The 22,374-nt window shown below is 35.3% G+C and overlaps 2 protein-coding genes across 4 annotated transcripts in view; one reads left to right on the plus strand and one right to left on the minus strand.

The window, feature by feature from the left end:
- Positions 1–878: 878 nt before the first annotated feature.
- CHORDC1 (cysteine and histidine rich domain containing 1) lies at positions 879–21,604 on the plus strand. 2 transcript variants are annotated; one of them, XM_027578082.2, is made up of 12 exons: positions 879–1,090; positions 4,526–4,575; positions 7,974–7,997; positions 8,600–8,656; positions 9,568–9,725; positions 12,085–12,188; positions 12,769–12,827; positions 16,462–16,532; positions 17,326–17,431; positions 19,302–19,421; positions 19,841–19,903; positions 20,165–21,604. In XM_027578082.2, the coding sequence occupies exons 1-12, from the start codon at positions 1,027–1,029 to the stop codon at positions 20,309–20,311; spliced, it is 1,023 nt and encodes a 340-aa protein (XP_027433883.1). In that variant the 5' UTR covers positions 879–1,026; the 3' UTR covers positions 20,312–21,604. The 2 variants fall into 2 exon arrangements, with proteins under 2 accessions (XP_027433883.1, XP_027433884.1); XM_027578083.1 differs by lacking the exon at positions 7,974–7,997 and having other exon boundaries at positions 881–1,090.
- Positions 8,663–22,374, minus strand: part of NAALAD2 (N-acetylated alpha-linked acidic dipeptidase 2) — a 113,355-nt gene continuing 99,643 nt past the window's right edge. For both annotated transcript variants that reach the window (XM_027578080.1, XM_027578077.1), the window contains exon 22: positions 8,663–9,320. In XM_027578080.1, coding sequence (XP_027433881.1) covers positions 9,318–9,320 — 3 coding nt within the window. In that variant the 3' untranslated portion in view covers positions 8,663–9,317. The remainder of the gene's footprint in view (positions 9,321–22,374) is intronic.

Genomic DNA, 22,374 nt, shown 5'->3' on the forward strand with positions numbered 1-22,374 from the left:
AACATTGTATAGCTTTTTACTTCAAGAACTACTGATATTACTATTTTAAGACTGTCAGTATACCTGCTATTAAGACGTGCTTGCTTTTATTTCAAATGTCCCGAGTTTGGGATATACGCAAGTTGCAGCTGGTATCCTTAGCGTGTGTTCGTTAGTGTATTACCACGCTGTTTATAATGCACTTGATGAAATGTGATTAGCGCTTCCAGGACTGAAGAATTTAAGTATCGGCAAACCGATCAAACGGAGGCTATCATGAAACAGCACCAATTTACCCCCGGGTCTTAGAGTAACAATGACCATTTGTAGCACTGTATTTCATCAATACTACAGATACCCTGATTTTAAGTGCTTTGTATTTTTCAAAGTGATTTGGCCTCATTCAGTTAACACAATTGCTCCCGATGCCTACATTTCTCCAGCGCTCCAGAGATCAGGACCAACGGAGGCATAACCACCCGGGGAGATTTCGTCCCGTTCCTCAACTCTACCGAGTGACCAAGCGCTAGGCAGAGGATTCGCAAATACTGTGCGGCTCTGCACCTCCTCTCGAGCAGCTAAGAGGCGAACTAACAATGCCGTGATTATAGTAAGTCTCAAAAGCAAGGCGCAGGCTGCGGTGCTGGGGCCCAGCCGGCAGGGCGGCCGCTTGGCTGCAAGAGCTACCCAGTGACGAATTCTGGAAACAGCACGTCAGTCCCTCGGATATGCCATCGCTTTCTGCTTTTAGGTTTTCTCTTCTTCAAATATCCGGCGCCACCGCCAAGCCTTGCAGCCAGCCTCAGGAGCCCGACCCACAGCCGCCCCGCTGCTGCCGGGCCTCCCGCTGCTCCCTCCTCCTCTTCCCATCTGCTCTGCGCCTGCGCAACCGGAAAATTCGCGAAGGTTCCTGAAGCTAAACCGGCCGTTTCCGGAAGCCGGCAGCAGCCTCAGCCGTCAGACCGGTGGTTGCGGCGGTGGGGTTGTATGGGCAGCTTCTAGCTCTTCGCTGGGTTTGGACCCGACGTTTAACGGTGGGGAAAGAAAATGGCCTTGCTGTGCTACAACCGGGGCTGCGGGCAGCGCTTCGATCCCGAGACCAACTCCGACGGTAAGAGAAACGCGCCGCCAGCCCTTCCTCCCCTCTCCACCTCAGCCGGGGGACGCCCTTGGGCCCAAGGGCGTCCCGGGGTCCGCCCGCGAGCCTTCGCCGCGCTGCCCCGGTCTGGGTCCCTCCGGGTCGCGCTCGCAGCCCGGCGGCCCGAGCGCTCTGTAAGAGGCGTCCGACCCTCTCCCCGCAGCCGCGCAGCCCCACGGACCCACGCTCCGGTTCCACGTGTTTCCCGGTCGTCCGCTCACTCGCCGATTCGCCTGGAATTTAGAACATCTTTCTCCTTTCCCTGCCCCCCTCCGCCCCGTCTCTTTGGGGGAGCAAAAGTTAACCAGATGCTACAGGACTCGCTTAGCGGCGGGTGTGCGCGTGTCTGTGAGTGAGGCAGACGGAGACGGATGGGAAGGTTGGGCAGCGGGCGAGTTATTTTAACGTTTAAGTTCGGCTCGTTGAATTAGTATAGAAGTTTATTTTTCTGAAAGTCTTGTTTTTCGTGTGTTCAGTCCACCCAACTTACAAAGTTACTTTTTTTTAAGTGTCCTGGTTTAGGAAAATTACTCTGTCTTTACACTAAGTTTTGATGTGTCTGGAGGGATGGATGGTGCATTTGTTACCCTTGTCTTACTTAGTAACCTTATATGTTGCGTAGTTTTGCTGTGATCCTCCCATTTTAACAACGTGCCATCTTCCGGATAAAGTCATTGTTCCTTCGTGTACAGTTAAGGATGTAAAGTGAAAGTTAGTGACTAGACTAGGTGAACAGTTTGAATTTTGAATGGTGAATGGAGTAAAGGGAGTTGGTTTCTTGAATATTGTGGGAAATGACACCACTTTGTCAAATTCAACTACCAATTACTGTGTTTTCTATACGCCAGACATTGATCTATCACTACATCATTTCATTTAATCTTCACATTTAATCTATGAAGTAGGTATTATTAGACGTATTTTATAGAGAAGCCGGGTTCAATATGGTAGCAGCATGGTTCCTGCATTGTGAAGGAAATTAAAATTTGTGCCTTTTAAAATCTTTTCCACCCCTGAGTTGTCTGAAGTACTTACTTAGTGCACAGGTATTGAATTGGTGACATAATTTAAAATGATAAGACTTGGCAGGATTCAATGGATAAAGTAGAATACAGTCTTTCAGGCTTTGTACAGTATTCATGTTTCTGTCTTTGACATTTTTATATTAATATGAAGTTACTCAAAGAGAAAATTGTGAGATTTCAGTGGATGACAGAATTGAAGAAAAGAGGTTTTAAAGCCTTTGCTTTTGGTAACCTATGTAAAAAGTAAATTGCCTTACTGTCTGCTATGTTTTACTTTAATATTAAATGGAAAGACTGAGGCTTTGTTGCCTAGGACAATTAATGCCCCAAAGTAAATATGTTTGTTTATAGAATGTTCTGTACCAGCCTGAAATTATGAGGGAGATACAGCCAGTTTTTGGAAGTCAGCAGCGAGTGTGTGTGTGTGTGTGATGGTATAATGCCTAGGAAAGAGATAGGAATTGGGGGAAGTGGGAAAGTGAGAGGAGTAGACATTCAAGGATTGTGTTATCAGTACTAAATTCAGCAGGGAGCTTCAATAAGGTGGTAGAAAGTTTAGTTGCTTTAGCAAAATGGGGGTTAGAGACTTAACTCCAAGTAAGTTGTTTCAATGGTAAGTTAAGAAAATGGAGATAGGAAGTAGAAAATAAGAGCTAATAGTAAACTGTGAACTTGGTTAGGAGAAAGTTTTTTGGAATGGGAGAGGTTTGACCTTTGTATGGACAAAAATTAAAAATCTTCTTTCTAAGCTGATACTAGGTTTTAGTTTGAAACACAAGCTAACTTAATGTTTATGGAAGACACAGTTGGTATCTTTCACATATTAAATAGTTATTCTGGAAAAAAACACCTCTTCAGTTTTTTATATAATTCGTGTGTGTGTGTGTGTTTGTGTGTGTGTGTGTATGTGTATATATTTATATAGAAACTGAATCAGCTACTAAGAGGCAGAGCCAGAATTTGAGCCAGGATCACACCCAGTATGACAAGCCCTTGGTTCTTAACTGCTACAATGTTACCCATAAAATACAACTTTGAGCTAAACTGGTAAACCTGAAAAAGGCTAGAGAGGAAAATAACCATCTGCTTGTTATTTACATTTGAAAGCAGTGATTTTCAAATTTTGTTGCTACTAATTGTAGGGTTAAGACCTGACTCATTCCTACCACCATTCTGCCCAAACTGACCATTATGATGATTATGCCTCTTAGTGTGTTATGCATTACGTATTTTATGCCTCTGACTATATGTAAGTTTGATATTTGAAAATACTCTATTTGTTCTCTTTTTAATTCTGTTCTCAACTTCATATCCCTCTGCATATTCATTTCTACTTTGAATCTCCTTTTTCAGCCCTTAATTCTATTGCTTCCCTTAATTAATAGCTTCTTCTTATTCCATGGGTTTACTTACTGTACCATGAAAATACCTGACACTTTCTTGCTCTATTAGCCTAACATAGTATCTGTGTAACACCTGGTTGCTAAGGAAACCATACTAGCTATTAATATGGGGTAGGAAGATTTCTTTAAGAACCAGGAATTAATCATTGTAAGGCAACACCAGGAATCAGAGGTTGTGGCCAGTTAAAGCTAAACAGACAACAAAAGGTGGGGCAAAGTAGCCTTATAAGAAAATTGCACAGATGTGGAGCTGACCAGTTTTTTCTAAGCTCATGGTTGTGTCTAGTCAGAAAATAATTTTTTAAAATGTAATACTTCATATTGCAAACTGTATTAAGCTCATTTTCATAAGAGTTAGTGAAAATTGATGGTGTAATGGGGGAGTGGCAGAGAAATACAGAGTAACAATCAGTGGCAACCCTGAAAATAGACCGTAGAATTTAAACATCTATTTAATGAGGTTTGTATTTAGCTATTGACACCTGTCTAGGAAAGTTAAATTAGCAATTAGATATTAACATCAGTTTTTAAAATTTTGAAACTGTCCTTCTAAAATGTGTTCTTATGTGCATTGATCCACAGATTGTCCAAGAGATTCTCTAAAAAGATATTTTAGAAGTTTGATAGTATTTTTGTAAACAGAATTGGAAGGTGATGAAATCGTGGAGCTTGAAGTTTTGGTACTAAACAAGTTTAACTACAAAGATTAAAGGAATAGAATACAGTTTGTTATACTTGCAGTATATCATATTATCTACAGGTATCATACTCTTGAATTAGAATTTTAACTACTGCTATTGTAATGCAATACTGTATTAAGCACTGTGTGCCACCCGTCAGACGCTAGCATTTGTGAATTTTTAAGGAAAAGCAGAGTATTACCTGCATTTGGAAAAGGGATTAAATGTTAATACCTGAAGAAAATGATTTTTTTCTTCATAATAAAATGTATTTTTTCCCCTTTCTTTCTTTTTGACCAGATGCTTGCACATATCACCCAGGTGTTCCAGTCTTCCATGATGCCTTAAAGGTAAGAACTTGGTATATTTCAGTTCCTTCATATTCGTACATTAAATTTAGAGGTGTAATACTAAATCTTCATTTTTTTATCTTTTTTTCTCAGCCTGTGACTTTTTGCTTTCTTAATGACCGCTTTGGGGTGCTTTAAGCAAGTACTCCATTAAAGGCAAAGACAGTAGATGGTGATCTTAAGATCTTTCTCAGTTATAAAATTGTTATTTCCACTCCAACTCTCATTTTCTATACTCTTCATTTCTTTTTAATCTTGAGAGGAAGTGAAAGCAGTGTATTGAATCCTAGTTTCTTAATCTATCAGGCAGCTACTGTATAATAAGAGCGGCTCTGAATTTTAGGAAAGATTGTTATAAACAGTAAAGAGTGCCGAACTGAGACACCACCTGTTTTCCACCTGTACTTCCTTGGTGTTCTGGAGAGTTAGAGAAATAATAAAATGTTTGACTAGGTTTTTTTGGTGTGTTTATTGATCTTTTACAATTTATGATAATATGGTAACATTTATCTCAAAAGATAATGTGTATCTCTTTTTCCTTTATTATGTTATGTTAGTCACCATACAGTACATCATTAGTTTTTGATGTAGTGTTCCATGATTCATTGTGTATAACACCCAGTGCTCCATGCAGTACGTGCCCTCCTTAGTACCCATCACCGGGCTAACTCATCTCCCCACCCCCCTCCCCTCTAGAATCCTCAGCTTGTTTCCCGTAGTCCATAGTCTCTCATGGTTGTCTCCCCCTTCAATTTCTCCCCCTTCGTTTTCCCTTCCTTTTCCTAATGTCCTCCATTTTATTCCTTATGTTCCACAAATAAGTGAAACCGTATGATAATTGACTTTCTCTGATTGACTTTCCCTTAGCATAATCTCCTCCAGTCCCATCCATGTTGATGCAAAACTTGGGTATTCATCCCTTCTGATGGCTGAGTAATATTCCATTGTATATATGGACCACATTTTCTTTATCTGTTCGTCTGTTGAAGGGCATCTTGGCTCTTTTCCACAGTTTGGCTATTGTGGACATTGCTGCTATGAACACTGGGGTGCATATGGCCCTTTTCATTACATCTGTGTCTTTGGGGTAAATACCCAGGAGTGCAATTGCTGGGTCATAGGGTAGCTCTATTTTTAACTTTTTGAGGAACTTTACGTTGTTTTCCAAAGTGGCTGTACCAACTTGCATACCCACCAACAGTGTAAGAGGGTTCCCCTTTCTCCACAACTTCTCCAACATTTGTGGTTTCTTGCCTTGTCCATTTTTGCCATTCTAACTGGTGTAAGGTGGTGTCTCATTGTGGTTTTGATTTGAATTTCCCTGATGGCTAATGATGATGAACATTTTTTCCATGTATCTGTTAGCCATTTATATGTCTTCTTTGGAGAAGTGTCAGTTCATGTCTTCTGCCCATTTTTTGACTTGATTATTTGTTTAATGTGTATCTCAAAAGAAAATGTTGCAGTGTCGCTGCCATGGTTTTAGGTGTTGGTACTTTGTTTTTAGGAACATAAGTAGTCTTACATGTTTAAGTATTGTTGATGCCTTTTGAATTTCTAATTATACCTTCCAAGGAGTAGTTGTGGACCCTTTTTGGTATTTCACTTTTAGATAGCCAAGTGTGAATAAAGATGTGTGAGCAGATAACAAGTTTGTGTTAGTCTGGTTCTAAGTGAGGAAAACAGAACAACCATTTGATAGGGTAAGTTGAGAGATGGCTCTTCTCACATCTTTTTAGCTGCTTTACAAACATTTTGGGGGGTGGAAACTGTGGTTCTGTGGGTATATTTACTTTTGCAGAAGAGTGAAGGGATTTTTTCTTTCCTGGATTGCCATTTATTCTATGTTTATTTTTCTTACGTATGTTTTTCTTTTTCTTTCTTCTCCTATGATATGTTTCTATCTCCTAACCATAGACGTATTTCACCTTTGTCTTTAGCTTCCTGTTTTCTCTCATTTAGTTCATGCATTTCTGTCCTTAAACGTCATCTCTGTGCTAGTGGCTTCTGCAGGTTATTTCCATTTTATTTGAGACTGCAAACCAGGTTTTATTTTTTTTATTTTTAAATATTTATTTATTTGAGAGAGAGAATGAGAGATAGCACAAGAGGGAAGAGGGTCAGAGGGAGAAGCAGACTCCCTGCTGAGCAGGGAGCCCGTTGTGGGACTCGATCCCAGAACTCCAGGATCATGACCTGAACCGAAGGCAGTCGCTCAACCAACAGCCACCCAGGCGCCCCTGCAAACCAGTTTTTAAAGTGAACTCTTATTCCAAAAATAGCCGGCATTTCAGCTTTGCTGCTGCTAGTAATGATACCACAAACTTTATAGTCATTCAGTCCATTGCTCTTCTTTTTTTTTTTTTTTTACTACTCAGCTGTTCATCACCCTGTTGAATTAATCTTAAGGATTTCACTCTGAAGTATTTTTGTTTCTCTTTTCCAATTCTGTTTATTATTGTCTCTATAAACATTTCTTAAAGACCTGTACTTTTTAAGACTGTTGGATTTCACACCGCAAATATGTAGACAGACAAAATAGGTAACTCAGTGTAATGTCTACTGTTGCTGGTTTAATTGGCAAATAAGAAGTTAAACATTGCATATACAAAAGAAAGAACATCTTAGTATTCAAATTAGAAGTGGCATAGACAAAGAGAGACAATACTTCTTAAGAAATGACAACCTTATACTCACATACTTAAATTTATCTTTCATTTTTTAAAAAGATTTTATTAGAGAGAGAGACCCGCATGCACGCACACAAGCCGGGGGGGGGGCGGCAGAGGGAGAAGCGACTCCCCGTTGAGCATGGAGCCTGATGTGGGACTAGATCCCCGGATCCTGGGATCATGACCTGAGCCAAAGGCAGACACTTAACTGACTAAGCCACCTAGGTGCTCTTTCATTTTTTTATTTTACTGAGGACTGCCATAGATCCCAGATTGGCATTTGGGAATAACTAGTATGTATCATATATGTATCCCAGTATCCCCAGAATATCTGCTGTAATTCTTTATATATGATTAAGACAATAAAGCTTTTTCTTGTACAGAATAACTTTTCTGATGACTGTATTATCAATGCTAACTAAATACTGTATTTTAAGGTTATAGTAGGTTTTCACCTACACGTCTCAATTCAGAATAAAAGAATTCAGGTTCAAAATAAAGGAAAATTTAAATTATAGCGTATTTAACATTTTCTTTAAAATAATTTTGTAAGAAAGTAGTGTGAAAACAATCACTACCAAATTCTTCATATAGTGTATAGAGAAAAGCAGTGAGGCCCAGATGGATATGTGCAAATCCTAGCCTTTAGTCTAATTTAGAACATCCCAAGTCTTGAAACTACTGCATTTTTATTTTCTTATTTTTTATACTACATTGAAATTACAGATGACAGCTAAAAGCCATTTTTTGGTAAGCCACTTGATATTTTGCTTAGAAATCACACACAGCATTGTAATTTCTGTATTTTTATGCTTGTCGCTAAAAAGATCATTTAACCTTCAAAGATCTAACAATTCTTAGGCTACTATGCTAATCAATCTATGTTGTTCTGAAAATAGAATGCTTATTGTTGGGGAACACCTAAAGTGAGTTCTTTAGAAGCTGAATTATAATTAATGTCTCTGACTTACTGGATTTTTAAAGTAAAGCACTTCACTTACTCCCCAGATCCTTTAAAATATATGATATTTTTAGAAATTAGAAAATGTTTCTCTTCCAAAAATCAAGTACTAGTCTTGAAAAAATAAGCGATTTTTATTTCCCTATTTTGAGGTACTTCCTTTTGTGATCAGTCACAACACAAATCACCTTTAACATTGATTAATTAGCTTTTTTTAAAATCAAAAACTAAAGATCATTTCACTTGATTTGATGAATCATTTATAACACTTCACAACTGTGAAATCTATATATGTGCAAGTCACTGCTAGATTCAAGGATATATGCAAGTAGACTCTTAGTGGGCTGTGGTTCTATGCAAATTCAATTTTCAGTTTTTTTCTGTTTCATAGGGTTGGTCTTGCTGTAAGAGAAGAACAACCGATTTTTCTGATTTTTTAAGCATTGCAGTAAGTATTAATTTTTTTCCTAGGTTATCTCCTGAGAAAGTACAAATAATGGGAAGCTCCAGATTTGAGGAGTCTGATTTGGGACATCTGTTGAGTGGTCTGTTAATTTGCACATAGAGCCTTTCTTTGCAAGTGGAGTTCACCTCTGTTGACAGCCTTTAAAATAAGGAATTTATCCGTTTTAGAGATAAAAGTTTCACAATATTAATTAGCCACCTGTCAATATAGGTTTGTCCTTGATATGAGTAGTCTTTAAAGTACATCAAGAAGGAAGTGGTAGGTAGCTATTTAAGGCATTTTTATAGTGAGGAACAATAGATATTTATCAAATCTAAGATGCTACCAAGATGTACCATTTATTCTGTATACCCTTAAGAAAGAAAACAAAAGCTGTTAAGGACATGACATGCTATTAAAGTTGCGATTTCAGAGATGTTACAATGCATGTTTGACGCACCTGCCAGATTTGACAAACACTCTTATTTTACTTAATCCTCTCAGAAAATATCGTAAGTGCCCTTACCTCCATTTTGAGGAAACTGAAGTTTAAAAAGATTTCCTTGCTCAAGGTCAAATAGCTAATAAGTAGAAGAAGTAGGGCTTAAATCAAGGTCCTTTTCTGTTAATAATTTGTAGACTTCCATGTGAGAGTTCCAGAATTTTACTGTAAAAAAAAATTGATGCTGTGTTTATAGTATAAGCTGATATTTATGAACTAATTCAAAGACTTTTTTAAAATACATTAAGATATAAGAACTTATTTACAAATATTGCAGATTTAGATTTTAGTTTCTTAAAATAAGTCCGTGTGGAGAAAGCAAACAGTAGAATTTATTAATAATAAAGAAAACTAATTTTTCTATCATGGCATGTGAAACAGATGCTAGGATAACTCTTACCTTCCCTAACAGGGCTGTACAAAAGGCAGGCATAATAGTGAGAAGCCACCTGAGCCAGTCAAGCCTGAAGTCAAGAATACTGAGAAGAAAGAACTTTCTGAACTGAAACCCAAGTTTCAGGAGCACATCATTCAAGCCCCTAAACCAGTAGAAGCAATAAAAAGGCCAAGGTACACTTTATACAGTTGTATATTTTTGTAACAAGTGAATAATAGCATTTATTCTTGGTATTTTATGATTTTACGTAATACCATTTATAGCTATTATGTAGGTCACCAATTTTTTATCTATTAGGTTTTCCCTTAAGTATACCTTCCATTTTTATTCTCCCTTCCAACTTGAGGGCATGTACACAGTAAACTTCCATTGCATATTTGTATATAATCATAATATGTCAAAAGCAGAAAAGACTCCATCTGTTTTGTGACTTGACATGTCTTTTTCACTGTGGCATAGTGAAATTCTAGAAAGGGATTGTTGTCAGAGAATCAGTTTGATTTGAAAAAGAACTTTAGACACCTTCCTCTTCATTCCTCTGCTGTTTTCTTGAATATTTTCTAGGACATTCCTGACAGAAGGATATTTAGTTTCCTTTCAAATAATTCTAGTGAAGAGGAATTTACTTTTATTTTAAATTAGTCCATTTTATTGTTACTAAGTGTATATTTTTTTCCTCATATTGAGTCAAATTCTGTCTCCTTCATTTGTGCATATTTTGTCACTAGAACAAACCTAGTCACTCCTTTTACTTTCAGATACCTGAAAACTGATAATTTTATTATTACTATTAAACTTTTTTATTTATTTGATTTAGATGGCAGATCTGTTAAAGTACTTTTAAAATACTTTTTTTTCCTTATGCAGTAGAATTACCCAGATTCTTTGTACTTACCTTCTGGTCAACTAAACTCTGTTTTACATTCTCACACATGCATGTTGGCTGCCACTGTTAAACCAGGCCTCCTTCATTTTGCACTTGAGTATTGTTTTAGAACCAGAATATAAGACTTAGAAAACAGATAGTTTTTGGTCTCAAATATGGCCCGAGTTGATTTTTTTTTTTTTAAGGTTTTATTTATTCATTTGAGAGAGATGGAGACAGAGCACAAGCAGGGGGGAGAGGCAGAGGGAGAAGCAGGCTCCCTGCTGAGCTGGGAGCATGATCTGAGCCAAAGGCATATGCTTAACCATCTGAGCCACCCAGGTGCCCCCCGAGTTGATATTTTTCCCATAATGGACTTAATGGTTTTCATGACTTTTTCTCTTTATTGGTCTTAAATAAATTTATAGCATATTGAATAATACTGGACCAATATAAGAAGCCTGAGAGACTTTTTGACGTTTGTTCATTCAACCAAACTACTTACACTGATTTTTATTCCATCTCCACCTTATTCATAATCATGAGAGACTTTTATCAGATGCCTTGCCAGCTGATTTGCCAGTTACAAAAAAAATTAAGAGGGAAAGACAGCTTTGGCATGGCTCATTCTTAAGTCTTACAATGGTGTCTACTATAATTAGCAGTATGAGTTAATAGTTACTTTAAATAATGGATTACTGATTAAGTGAGAAATTTAAGTACTTTTCCATAAATTCATTTGGTAGTATTGTAGAGATTATGGGAGTATAGGTTTTTATGTACTGTTCTTAATGCTTCCTACATCTTCCTACAATAGTTTTCATTAAGGATGTGGAACGAATAACCTAGGATTTCTGTTTTTATTGTTGCATTTATTAATATGCTTAATACTTATTGAACGGCTTTAAATAAATTGTACGCATAACACTTAACCATTATGAAGTGTTGGGGGGTGTTATTGATTTTTAACCCTACTGAAATTGCCTTGTGATAAAATTTTATCTGAATGTATGGATGCATATAACCAGTGTCCACACAAAGTGAATTATCTCCACTAGTAGGAATATGGATTCACTTAGTACATATTTGTTGCCTGTTAATTGTATGCTCAGCATTTTGCTTAGGTGTGGAATGTAAAAGTACTTAATGGTTCCTTCTTGGCAAATGTGGATTCCTATTCTTTACTTCCTTCCCATTAGACCTACTGATTAATAATTTACCATGTTGGCAATAGCATGATTATTTGAGACTTAATATATTTATTTACTTACGTATTTTTGTATGTATGTATGTATTTTTGGAGGGCACAGAGGGAGAGAGAAAATTCCAAACAGGCTCCACACTTAGTGTGGAGCCTGATTCAGGGCTTGATCTCACAACCCTGAGATCATGACCTAATCCAAAATCAAGAGTCGGATGCTTTAACTGAGTGAGCCATCCAGGTGCCTGAGTTTTAATATTTTAATATCAGAATTTTTCTGTTAAAACTTGAAAGTATAGATACATATTGCAGTTATTTGTAAAATACTATTTAATAGGAAAAACTTGATTCACAAAGCATTTGGCTTTTTATAGATTCTTAGTGTATTTATTTTTAGTAAAAAAAAAAATATATATATATATTTTTGGTATATCAATAATGGTAATAAAATTTAAAAATTCTCCAGCCCAGATGAACCAATGACAAAATTGGAATTAAAAATATCTGCTTCCCTAAAACAAGCACTTGATAAACTTAAACTGTCGTCGGGGAATGAAGAAAACAAGAAAGGTAAGATTTTATTTTGTATTTTTTTTCTGTACTATTAATCAATTATCTAAAAGACACTGCAGTATGGTTCACTGAATATAAATATGAAAAGGTAGCACATTATAGTAAAGAATTTATTTTTGTTTTCTAAATACCAGTAATACCACAAAATGAATTGGGGGTTTATTCACAATGTCTTTGTTAAAATGTCTTTATTAAATGTTTCATTGTGCGTAATATAAAATATACTCAGTATATTCTGACCTACACTCAGTACCATGGAGGAAAGTAGTTACCCCTTTCATGATTTCTCTTTTATAGGGTTAAGATGTTCGATATTGTATTGCATTATAGAATAGAAATGTGTCATATATCATTTGGGGACATGGGCAAAACTTAATCACAATAATTGACTTCTTAACAGCTTTTTTAAATATATTCCCTGAAAGGTCACGTAGAAAACTCAATAACTTAAAATTGTTCTCAAATAACAGTGTTTTTTAGATTTAGTATTTTTTCAAATACTTGTTTTATGAAAGAGGTTAAGAGTGACACTAAAGTATTTTAATGTTTCTAATTTGATTTTCTTTTCTTGTTTTAGAAGAGGACAGTGATGAAATTAAGATTGGGACCTCATGTAAAAATGGAGGGTGTTCAAAGGTATATATTATAAAATTTGTGTTGTGTCGTGGAAGTAGAATTGTAATTTTTGAAGAAGAGGGTGCAATTTACTGATGCAGTTCAACAAACATTTGGGTGCCTATTATGTATTGGTCAGTGTGCTATGGACTAGGGCTGTGAACATGGGTAAGAGACTGTCTCTGACGAACATCATATCTGACAGAATCATGGAATAAGTAATTCTAATTCAGTCAGCATTTACTGAGCATTTACTGTATGCCAGACAGTGTTTGGGGGGCTGGAAATACAGTATCAAGGAAGCAAAAATTTCTGTTGTGGAGTTGATAGTCTAATTTAGGGAGAAGGATAACACATAGGTAATTAAATATTATGAATTTAGGTAGATACAAAGAAAATATAGTAAACAAGGAGATAAAGCTATTAAAAATAAGGCTGTCAGGAAAGTCCTTTGGGAAGTAGTGACACTAAATCAGAAATCTAAATAATGTAGCAGGTGAGTTATGTAAACCTCCAAGTTGATAGGGGAGCAGTGTGTGTAGAGCCTTTAAAGCTTGGCTTTTCAAGAAATTATGAGAAAAGTCAGTGGGGCTTGGTCTTGGGTGTGAAATATGAAAGGTAGGGGTAAGTGAGGTAGACAAGATTATGGTGGTCCTTACAGGGCACATTGAGGGGTTTGGGCTTTTTGTGTGTGTAATGGGAAGACATTCTGTGTTTTAAGGAGGGGTTCTAAAAAAACCTCTTTGGCTGATAACCTGACAAATATAATGGGGTACTGGGGATTTGGAGGAAGGAAAACCAGCTAGGATGCAATTGTGGAAGAGCAGGCAGTGGGATTGGAGCTTATTTTTTAGAAGTGGTTAAATATGGGATCTACGTGAACATCTGAGGACTTTTCCTACCCCTCTGTGTGAAATTGCATACCCTTCATCATCTCCACTCCCAACTGTCCTTTTTTCTCTGGGACACTAATCCCCTTATAACATGCTACTTCTTTTGCATATGTATTTTGCTTATGATCTGATTTTCCCTTCCCTTCCTCCTCTCATGTAAGGTTTACAAGGACAGATTTTTTTTGTTGTTCTTTGCTGTATCCTTAAATGCTTAGAACAGTGCCTGCCTGGCTCCTGACAAATTATGCAGAATGAATACTATTTGGAAGTATTAGCAGAACTTGCTAATGAACTTTAAGTGGAGGGGACTTGGGCTCCAGCAGCTAGGTGACTGGTGACACCATTAACCAAGAAGGAAAAAACAGGATTTGGGGAACAAGGTTTGTAATTTTCCCTCGTGTTAAGTTTGAGATCACCTTGCTTATTTAGGGATGGAAGTGGAAATGGATTTACATGTATGTAAGGTAGAAGTAGTAGACAGAAGAGAATGACTGAGTACTGGGGTGGAGGGTAGTGCAGGAAGATCAGAGAGAAACAATTTCAGATGGATTTTGAAACATGAGTGTCAATTCCGTAAATGGACAAAAAGGGAAAGGGTACCTCAAGCAGAGGTGATAGCAGTATACAGCAAACAAGAAACAGTTAATAATGTATAGAATTTGTTGATGTGGAGATTAAGAGAGAGAAGTAGGGACCAGATCTTTAAAGGCTTTTATAGTGCTTAAAAGTTAGATCTCACGTGATGTAGGTTAGGCCATTATTTGATCTTTTTCATTGAAATATAACATTAAAAAATATACAGATGTAAGTAAATTTATAGCTCAAGGGATTTTCACAAAGTAGAGCCCTCCTTATACTTTCGCCCATTTATTATTTCCTCCCAAAAGTAACCATGTTTTTCTATCAAGATAGGTTGGTTTTGCCTATTTTTGAGCTTAATGTGAATAGAATCGTAGACCAGGTATTGCACCACCTGTCTTCCTTGGCTTAATGAAATGTGTGTTAGAGTTATCTTTGTTGCACGTAGCCATAGTTTGTTCATTTTCATTATAAAATGTGCGGCTGTGTGAATGTTGCCAGTCAGCTTACCTTTCTATTTGTCCTTTAACTTTTTTTGTTTAATGCTACTTTGAACATTTTTGTGCCCGACTTTTGGGACATGTGGATACATTTCTGTTAGGTATATGACTAGAAATGGAATTGCCAGATCGTGTATCTATGTCCAGCTTTAACAGATACTTCCTCATAGTTTTTGAAGATGGTTGTATTTACACATCTGCCAGCAGTATATGAGGCTGATTCCATTTGTTCTACACCTTGGTAACATTTTGTAATATCAGTCTTCTATATTTTGGCCATTCTGGTGTAGTGTTCCCATTGTGATTTTAATTTGCACATTCCTGCTGATGAGGTTGAGTACCTTTCTGTATGTTTATTGGTCACTTGGATATTCTCTTTTGTGAAATGTCTGAAATCTTACGTATTTTTCTTTCTATCAGTTGGCTTTTTCTTACTGATTTTAGGAATTCTTTTTATTTTTTAACCAGAGAGAGACACTATACATTTTCACTGTCTTAATAGTGACTTGTGATAAACAGAGGCTGTTTAATTTAGTGAAACCCAATTTGTCCATTTTGTTTGGCTAGTATTCTTTGTATTCTTTTTAAGAAGTTTGCCTACTTGAAGGTCATGAATATTTTCTCATATGTAGAGGCACATTTAAAATGTACAAACCACCTGGAACTGATAACTGTGTAAGGTGTGAGGTAGATGTCCAAGAGAGTGATACATGTTTTAATTAGAGAGTAGAATACAGAAATGGAAGGCAGAGAAAAGAATTAGAATCTGTTAGTATAGTCTCATTGTCTAAAATCTGCTCGTGATCATGAGGAAGGTAAGCAAATTAAACTGATATTTTCAAGCTAAATTGACAGGATTTCATGATAGAAAACATGGATATGGTGCCATCGAATAAGGTAGGAAGAAGAGTAGGAGTTGAGGGGGCAATAGTGATAAATTCAGAATCTAACATAACTGATTTTTATGAGCTTATGGAATCTCTTTAGGAGATGTACACAGGCAGTACTTTGGATTTACCAAAAGTAAATACACAGAATTTTATTTTCTGTACTTGTAGGTGGTTGCTATAAATACCAAAGTAAAAAATATACTACTGGCTGCATCTGTGTTTTATTAACATAACTTTTTGTGAATTCATCTGTAGAGCCTTCACCTACAGCAGCAATGGGGCCCGGATCTTCCAGACAAACCCTGGATATATTTATAGGTCTGCAGCTCATTTTACCCTTCCTAGGGATAAGAAGTCAACAGCACTGTAGAATTTCCAGAATTGCTTTATTAATTCGTAATACCCACACAGTTTCCTGTACATATAAATCTTGTTGTAACTGTATTTCCATTGAGAATACTAATCTCTTGGTTTCAATATTGTCCTATAAATTTAAATACCTGAATATGCTTGAATTGTGACCTCGTACCTGAAAGTCTGAAAGCATCTTAATAGATCCCATTGCCTACTTTTCTATTTGCCTTTTTCACAGGGAACTAAAACTTAAGCGTATCTAAAAAGGAATCATTTTTCATTCCTTATTGGAATGGCCTGGGGTGAATTTATGAATATTCTAGGTAATTGTTATTTCTTGAGCATTTTCATAGTTCTTAGAGGTCACCAGTTCTACAAATGTTTACGAAATATGACATTGAGATACGAAGCTAATTTTTTCTTCTTTTTTCTCTTTTAGACATATCAGGGTCCACAGAGTCTAGAAGAAGTCTGTGTATATCATTCTGGAGTACCTATTTTTCATGAAGGGTAACTTATACATGACTAATTAAAACTTCATGGTAGAGGTTAGAAAAGTTAATATGCCTATAAACATTATTTGCCATGCAGCATTATTAGGTATTTTACTTACATTGTCATAGAATCTTTAGAATAACCTAGAATGTGGGCTTTGTCTTTTTACATATGAGAAAACTGAAACAATTATTACAGTGGAGTGACCATTGTGATTCAGACCTCCTGTTTTTCCTTATTCCCTTATTTTTCAATGGGTCGTTACTCTTATTTAGTTTGAAGGACTGTTCTGTGCATTGCTGGACAGTTAGAATTTTTGGCCCTGGGGCACTAAGACACCAATATTGTGTCATCCAAGAAAATCCACACTTTCTGCAGCGCTCGACTGAGATCTAGCCCCTCTTCCATACTATGCTGTGGTTTATAGAAATGCAGTACCATGTTAAAATCTTCCAGTTTGTATCACTTTTTGGGAGCTTTATGAGGAAACTGGAATTAATAGTGAAAAAAACTATTAGTGAAAGTAGTGAAAATTATTAGTGAAAAAAACTATTAGTGAAAAGTGGATTTGGAATTTTGTGATGGTTTTAAGCATCTTTACTCAGGAGCTCCAGAATTGCTACAATAAATGCCATTCTGGTTTTAAAACGATTAGTCTTTTGAAAGTTTTAACTATTTAGTAACTTAGACACTTTGTAGAATACTAACGTTGCACACATTTATCTTTTAAAATCACACTGTCACTGTACTTTTGGACTTAAGTGGTTGTAAGATTTTATTTCTGAAGTTTTTCTATGATAATTTAAAGGATGAAATACTGGAGCTGTTGTAGGAAAAAAACTTCTGATTTCAATACATTCTTAGCCCAAGAGGGCTGTACAACAGGGAAACACGTGTGGACTAAAAAGGATGCTGTAAGTAACATTTTCATAATATATTGGGATATATTTGTCTTTTTTTTTAAGATTTAAGATTATTGTCTTCAGAAATTAAAAAAAAAAGTTTTTCTGTCTCTCATACAGTAAAGATTTGATGTGCCTAAAAATTAAAATTGAGTCAAGCTCCCAGAGCACTCTTTGATCCCAAGTAGCCATTGTGTATGATGATGCAAAATACAGGTTTTTGTGAAATACTAAAGCCTCTGCCAAAATTGAAGCATGTGTTTCTGTAATTCCATAGGCTCTTCCCACTTTTTGTTTTTTTTAATCATTTTTCTACTCCTTCGATGTTATTAATCACTTAAGACTTTGGATTCTCTTCTGGCCGCTTAAAACTTCACGCAACCATTTACAGTGCAAAATCACTCCACCTAGCGGCCAAAGAGAAGGTTGGCAGACTTGTTCCAATTGTCTTGAATGCCTCTGCTTGCTTCGGGGTAGTTTACAAAACAACCAAAAAAGCTTTGGTTCCAGCTTCACTGGATAGCTTTTTAAAAAGACATAGGCTATGCAAATAAGTGTCCAGAATCCCATTAAATTGTAAGAAGGCAAGCAATTTATTGCTCAGTAAGTGCATCTTAGCTATTGTAATGTATTTTGTAATGTATTAGTTTTATGTGCTGTACTGGCAATAACAACCTCACTAACAACAAACCTTTTCACTATATGTGTCTTTTAACTTATAAAATAATTGTAAATTTTCAGATTGCTTTAGGGATTCATTCTACATTTGAGTATTCTGTAGTTTCTGATTTTTAACATAGTTTCTGGATTTTTAATAACATGCTTTGGTATTATAAATATGTCCTTCAAGTTATAATTCATCTGCCACAAAACTTGCACGAATGTTTTATTAACAAAAAGACTTAATAAAGTCTCCCTGTATTTTCTCCAGGGACCAAAATTTTGGAAGTTTTAGCTTAAAAAAATAAAATGTTTTTCTGTAATATGCAGAAGTTTTCAGAGTATAACCCTTGATGAAATAATGTTTTATTATATTTTAGTGCATACATCTATCGAGTATTAAGTGTCTGAGCTAGTAGCTAAGGGCAAAAAATGTAAGTGATGTAAGTAATTTAAATTCTGTTAGCATAATTATACCAAAATGTAAATACTGCATTTTCAGCAGTAGTGTCTCACAGTTTCCTACATTATGTAACTAAGTTGCTCTCATAAGTTTACAAAACAAATCAGAATTTGTCTCTTTTTTAAATAGTCCTTGATAAAGCAATGTTCCACTGGTAGGTAATAGTTAATTCTATAATAATAACCAAAACATAACTTCCACAAATTACCACTTTTTTCTTCATTTTATTATTAGAGGAAAATAAGCTATTCTCTAACAGATAGCAGACAGGTGTAAGTAGTCAATTAGTTCCAATTTGTAGAAATTGGAAATTTCAATTTGTAGTCAAATTCCAACTTACAGAAAATAAGTGGAAGATTTCTATGCATGAGGTTAAGATGTTTTCTGGATTATTTCACTAAGCAAATGTCTTTTTATGACTGTGCTTAGTGGATTTCAGAAATGTTAAAATAGGATAAAATTTAGTAGGAGTTCTTTCAGTGTATATTAATGCTATGGCTGTAAAAGAAAAAAATCAAATGGAAGAATAAGTGTGTTCTCCAGCCATAAGACTATAAAGGTTATCTTTATTGTGATAGTTGTGATAGTTTATTGTTTAAACCTTTATTAGGTGGGAATTTTTGAAGTTGTTTGCCCTTAAAAACATTAAGGGCCCAGTTGCACATGGTAATTTTTTTTTTTTAATTATTTGGCTCAGATTCCTCTTTTTTTGAGAGGTTTTGTGGCACTTGGTAAATTCATAAGGTTTTTCTTTTATAGGGGAAAAAAGTTGTTCCATGTAGACATGACTGGCATCAGACTGGGGGTGAGGTCACCATTTCAGTATATGCTAAAAATTCACTTCCAGAACTTAGCCAAGTAGAAGCAAATAGTACATTGGTAAGTACACTAAATATCTTTGAGAAAAAATTGTCTTCATACATTATTCTCTATATTAATGTATTATAAATACTGTGTTTGGGTCGATTTTAAGATTTTTTTAATCTTTTCCATTTGGAAAAAATGTTTGAAATTACTGTCAAACTATTTTAAATGAAAATTTCTGCATAATAGAATTATTTCTGAAGCATTCTGGAGATACTATAGTAGCTTAGGTTTATCAAATACAGTACCTTGTTCTCAATATGAAATGGCAAGTTACATTTTCTGTTAATGGTTTCCTCAAAAAAAAAATACACAATATTGGAAGTTTGTTAAAATAGCTTAAATGATTTATATCACTATCTTATTTTTATAATCATTGTTTTAAATCCTGTTCCTTCAATTTGGATCTGATCAGTTAACTTTCTGTTTTTCAGTTAAATGTGCACATTGTATTTGAAGGAGAGAAGGAATTTCATCAAAATGTGAAATTATGGGGTGTAAGTATCAATCCAGAATTTTTTCTGATACTTTACCCAATTTGTACAGTAAAAAGACCATACTTAAGAAACCAATGATGCAAAGTAGGAATATAACTTACCATTAATTCTTCTAAAAACTTTAAATCTGGGTGTAAAAATGGCCTTAGAAGCTCGGAGTTGTGATTATTAGCATAGACAAGACCAATATTTTCCTCTAAGACTTAAACAACATCGAGGCTAACATAGGTTAATAAAGAGTCATTCTCTGCTACGTTGCAGGTGATTGATGTAACAAGAAGTTACGTAACTATGACTGCAACAAAGATTGAGATCAACATGAGAAAAGCTGAAGCTATGCAATGGGCAAGCCTTGAACTGCCTGCTACCAGAAAGCAGGAAAAACAAAAAGAAGAAACAACAGAATGAGATGACAGGGAAAGAAAGTTATTGCCTATTTCAGAATTCTTACTATGTGGTAAAATGGTGGCTTGCTCCTGTCCTCTTTTGTTGTTGTATTTGCTGTTGTTGAATCTGGCAGTTCAGGGTCAACGGTAGGTTCTTAAAAGCCAAAGTCATTTTATCTTTTCTTGCCTCCCGTCTTCTTTTTGAGTTACCTAAGTTTGATTATTCATTTCTCCTCACTTGGCAGAACTGCAGTTGTGTCCTATACTTGAAAAGCTAGAAAGTAGCTCATAAACAGTTACAGTATTTCTTGGTATAGTGTATTTAGCAGAGAAGGGTAAAAAAACATTTGTTCACATCTCTTTTCTATTATCCCATAATTAGTAAAACAAGATGGATTGTCGGATTTTTAATTAGTTTTTTCATTAGTTTATGTTCCTATAATACTTGAAAATCTTTAAGGAGGAGATGAAGCTCTGCATTGTTTTATCCTCGGGAAGGTTACTTTTTTCTAGGAGGAATAATTCTGAGGTAGTGTAGTAGCTAGTTAAAGGGGAATATATGCATTGAATAACAAATTGGAATTTGTTTACAGCTAATTAAATTAAAACATTATATCAGCACCTATATTACTTGCCAAGTGCTATGATTTAAATGTATAGAAAACATTATAAATAAGAGTAGAGAGGTATCAGTTTGGTTAAAATTTGCCATTTTATTAAGACTAAGCAATAATGTTAAACATCTCTTTTCTGATTATTTTATAAGATCTTTGTATGGTGTTATAACTAAATTGTACCTGATTCATAGCCTACACCCTTAAAATCTTTAATTAGTTACATGTAAAGAGAAATTTATATATGTATTATAATTATATATATTATATATATATATAAAAATATTTGGCCTCCCTGATGGAAAACTGTATGTATAAAACCATAGATTTAAAGGCTTATGGAAATACAGTACGGTATCAAAAAACTAAATATTTAAGCTTTGGTTTATGAGAAATATCTATTACATGTTAAATAAAATAGCTGAATTCTTTTGGAGTTTTGTTTTAGGCCTTCATGGACAGCTTGACAATTCTAGGTGATACAATGTTGATTATATATTGTACTTCATTAGATACAGGTATCAGAGACTTAGATTGTTTATGCTAATTGAACCCATTAAAGATAGTTTACTTTTTGAGGCAATGCAGAGCTCACCAAGAAAACTAAAATTAAGAAATGTTTTGAAGGCCAAAACTTTGGCAGGACTTAAGAAATTTGGGTATGAATTATGCTAATGTAGATTAAAATAATTATTTCCCAAGCCCCTTGAGTGTTTTTTTTTATTCTTAAAACGAAAATTTGCATAAGTACAGTTTTAGAAGTACAGGTTAATAAAGAGTATGTCTCACTCAGCTATCCTTAGCAAATAACTACTAAAGGTAGTTAATTATTAAATGATTCAGCTCTGTTATAAATAAAGACATAAAAAATCTGGCAACTGGGCTTGTATGACACATGGTATTTTAATGACATGCCATGTAAACATTTTAGTACAATTGGGCCAAAATAGAGTATGTAAGTTTCTAGTACTTGGCATTGTATTTAAATTTTTAAAAATTATCTTTCATAATTTAAAGACGTACGTTCATTTGGAGACATAAAATCTTGTTTATTGTTTAGGGGAGAGGTTGATACTTGATTTGATTTGAAGTAATGATTAATATACCTTTTTTAATGTTTTCTTCTTGAGACTTTTTTTCCCCTAAGCAGTATCTTAATGTGTTACATGCAGTTGAACTATTATTTTAAGCAAGTGGATTATTCACCTGAGAGTTAGTTACAAAGCACTGACTCTGTGTGTGTGTGTGTGTGTGTGTGTGTGTGTGCACCTGTGTGAAAGATGTAGCTTATATAGTTATATTAGTGATCACATTAGTGACCATTCTGTTTCCTCTCTTACTCTTATGATCCTCTGATTTGTTGCCCAAATAAAAATCTAAATATTTTTATCTTAGATTCGTACATAAAGGGACAGAGTTATTATTAAGTAGAATATGTGTTACTTTATTTGTCAAAAAATTTAAAATGTTA

The sequence above is a fragment of the Zalophus californianus genome, chromosome 11, assembly GCF_009762305.2.
Source record: "Zalophus californianus isolate mZalCal1 chromosome 11, mZalCal1.pri.v2, whole genome shotgun sequence".
Lineage (NCBI taxonomy): Eukaryota > Metazoa > Chordata > Mammalia > Carnivora > Otariidae > Zalophus > Zalophus californianus.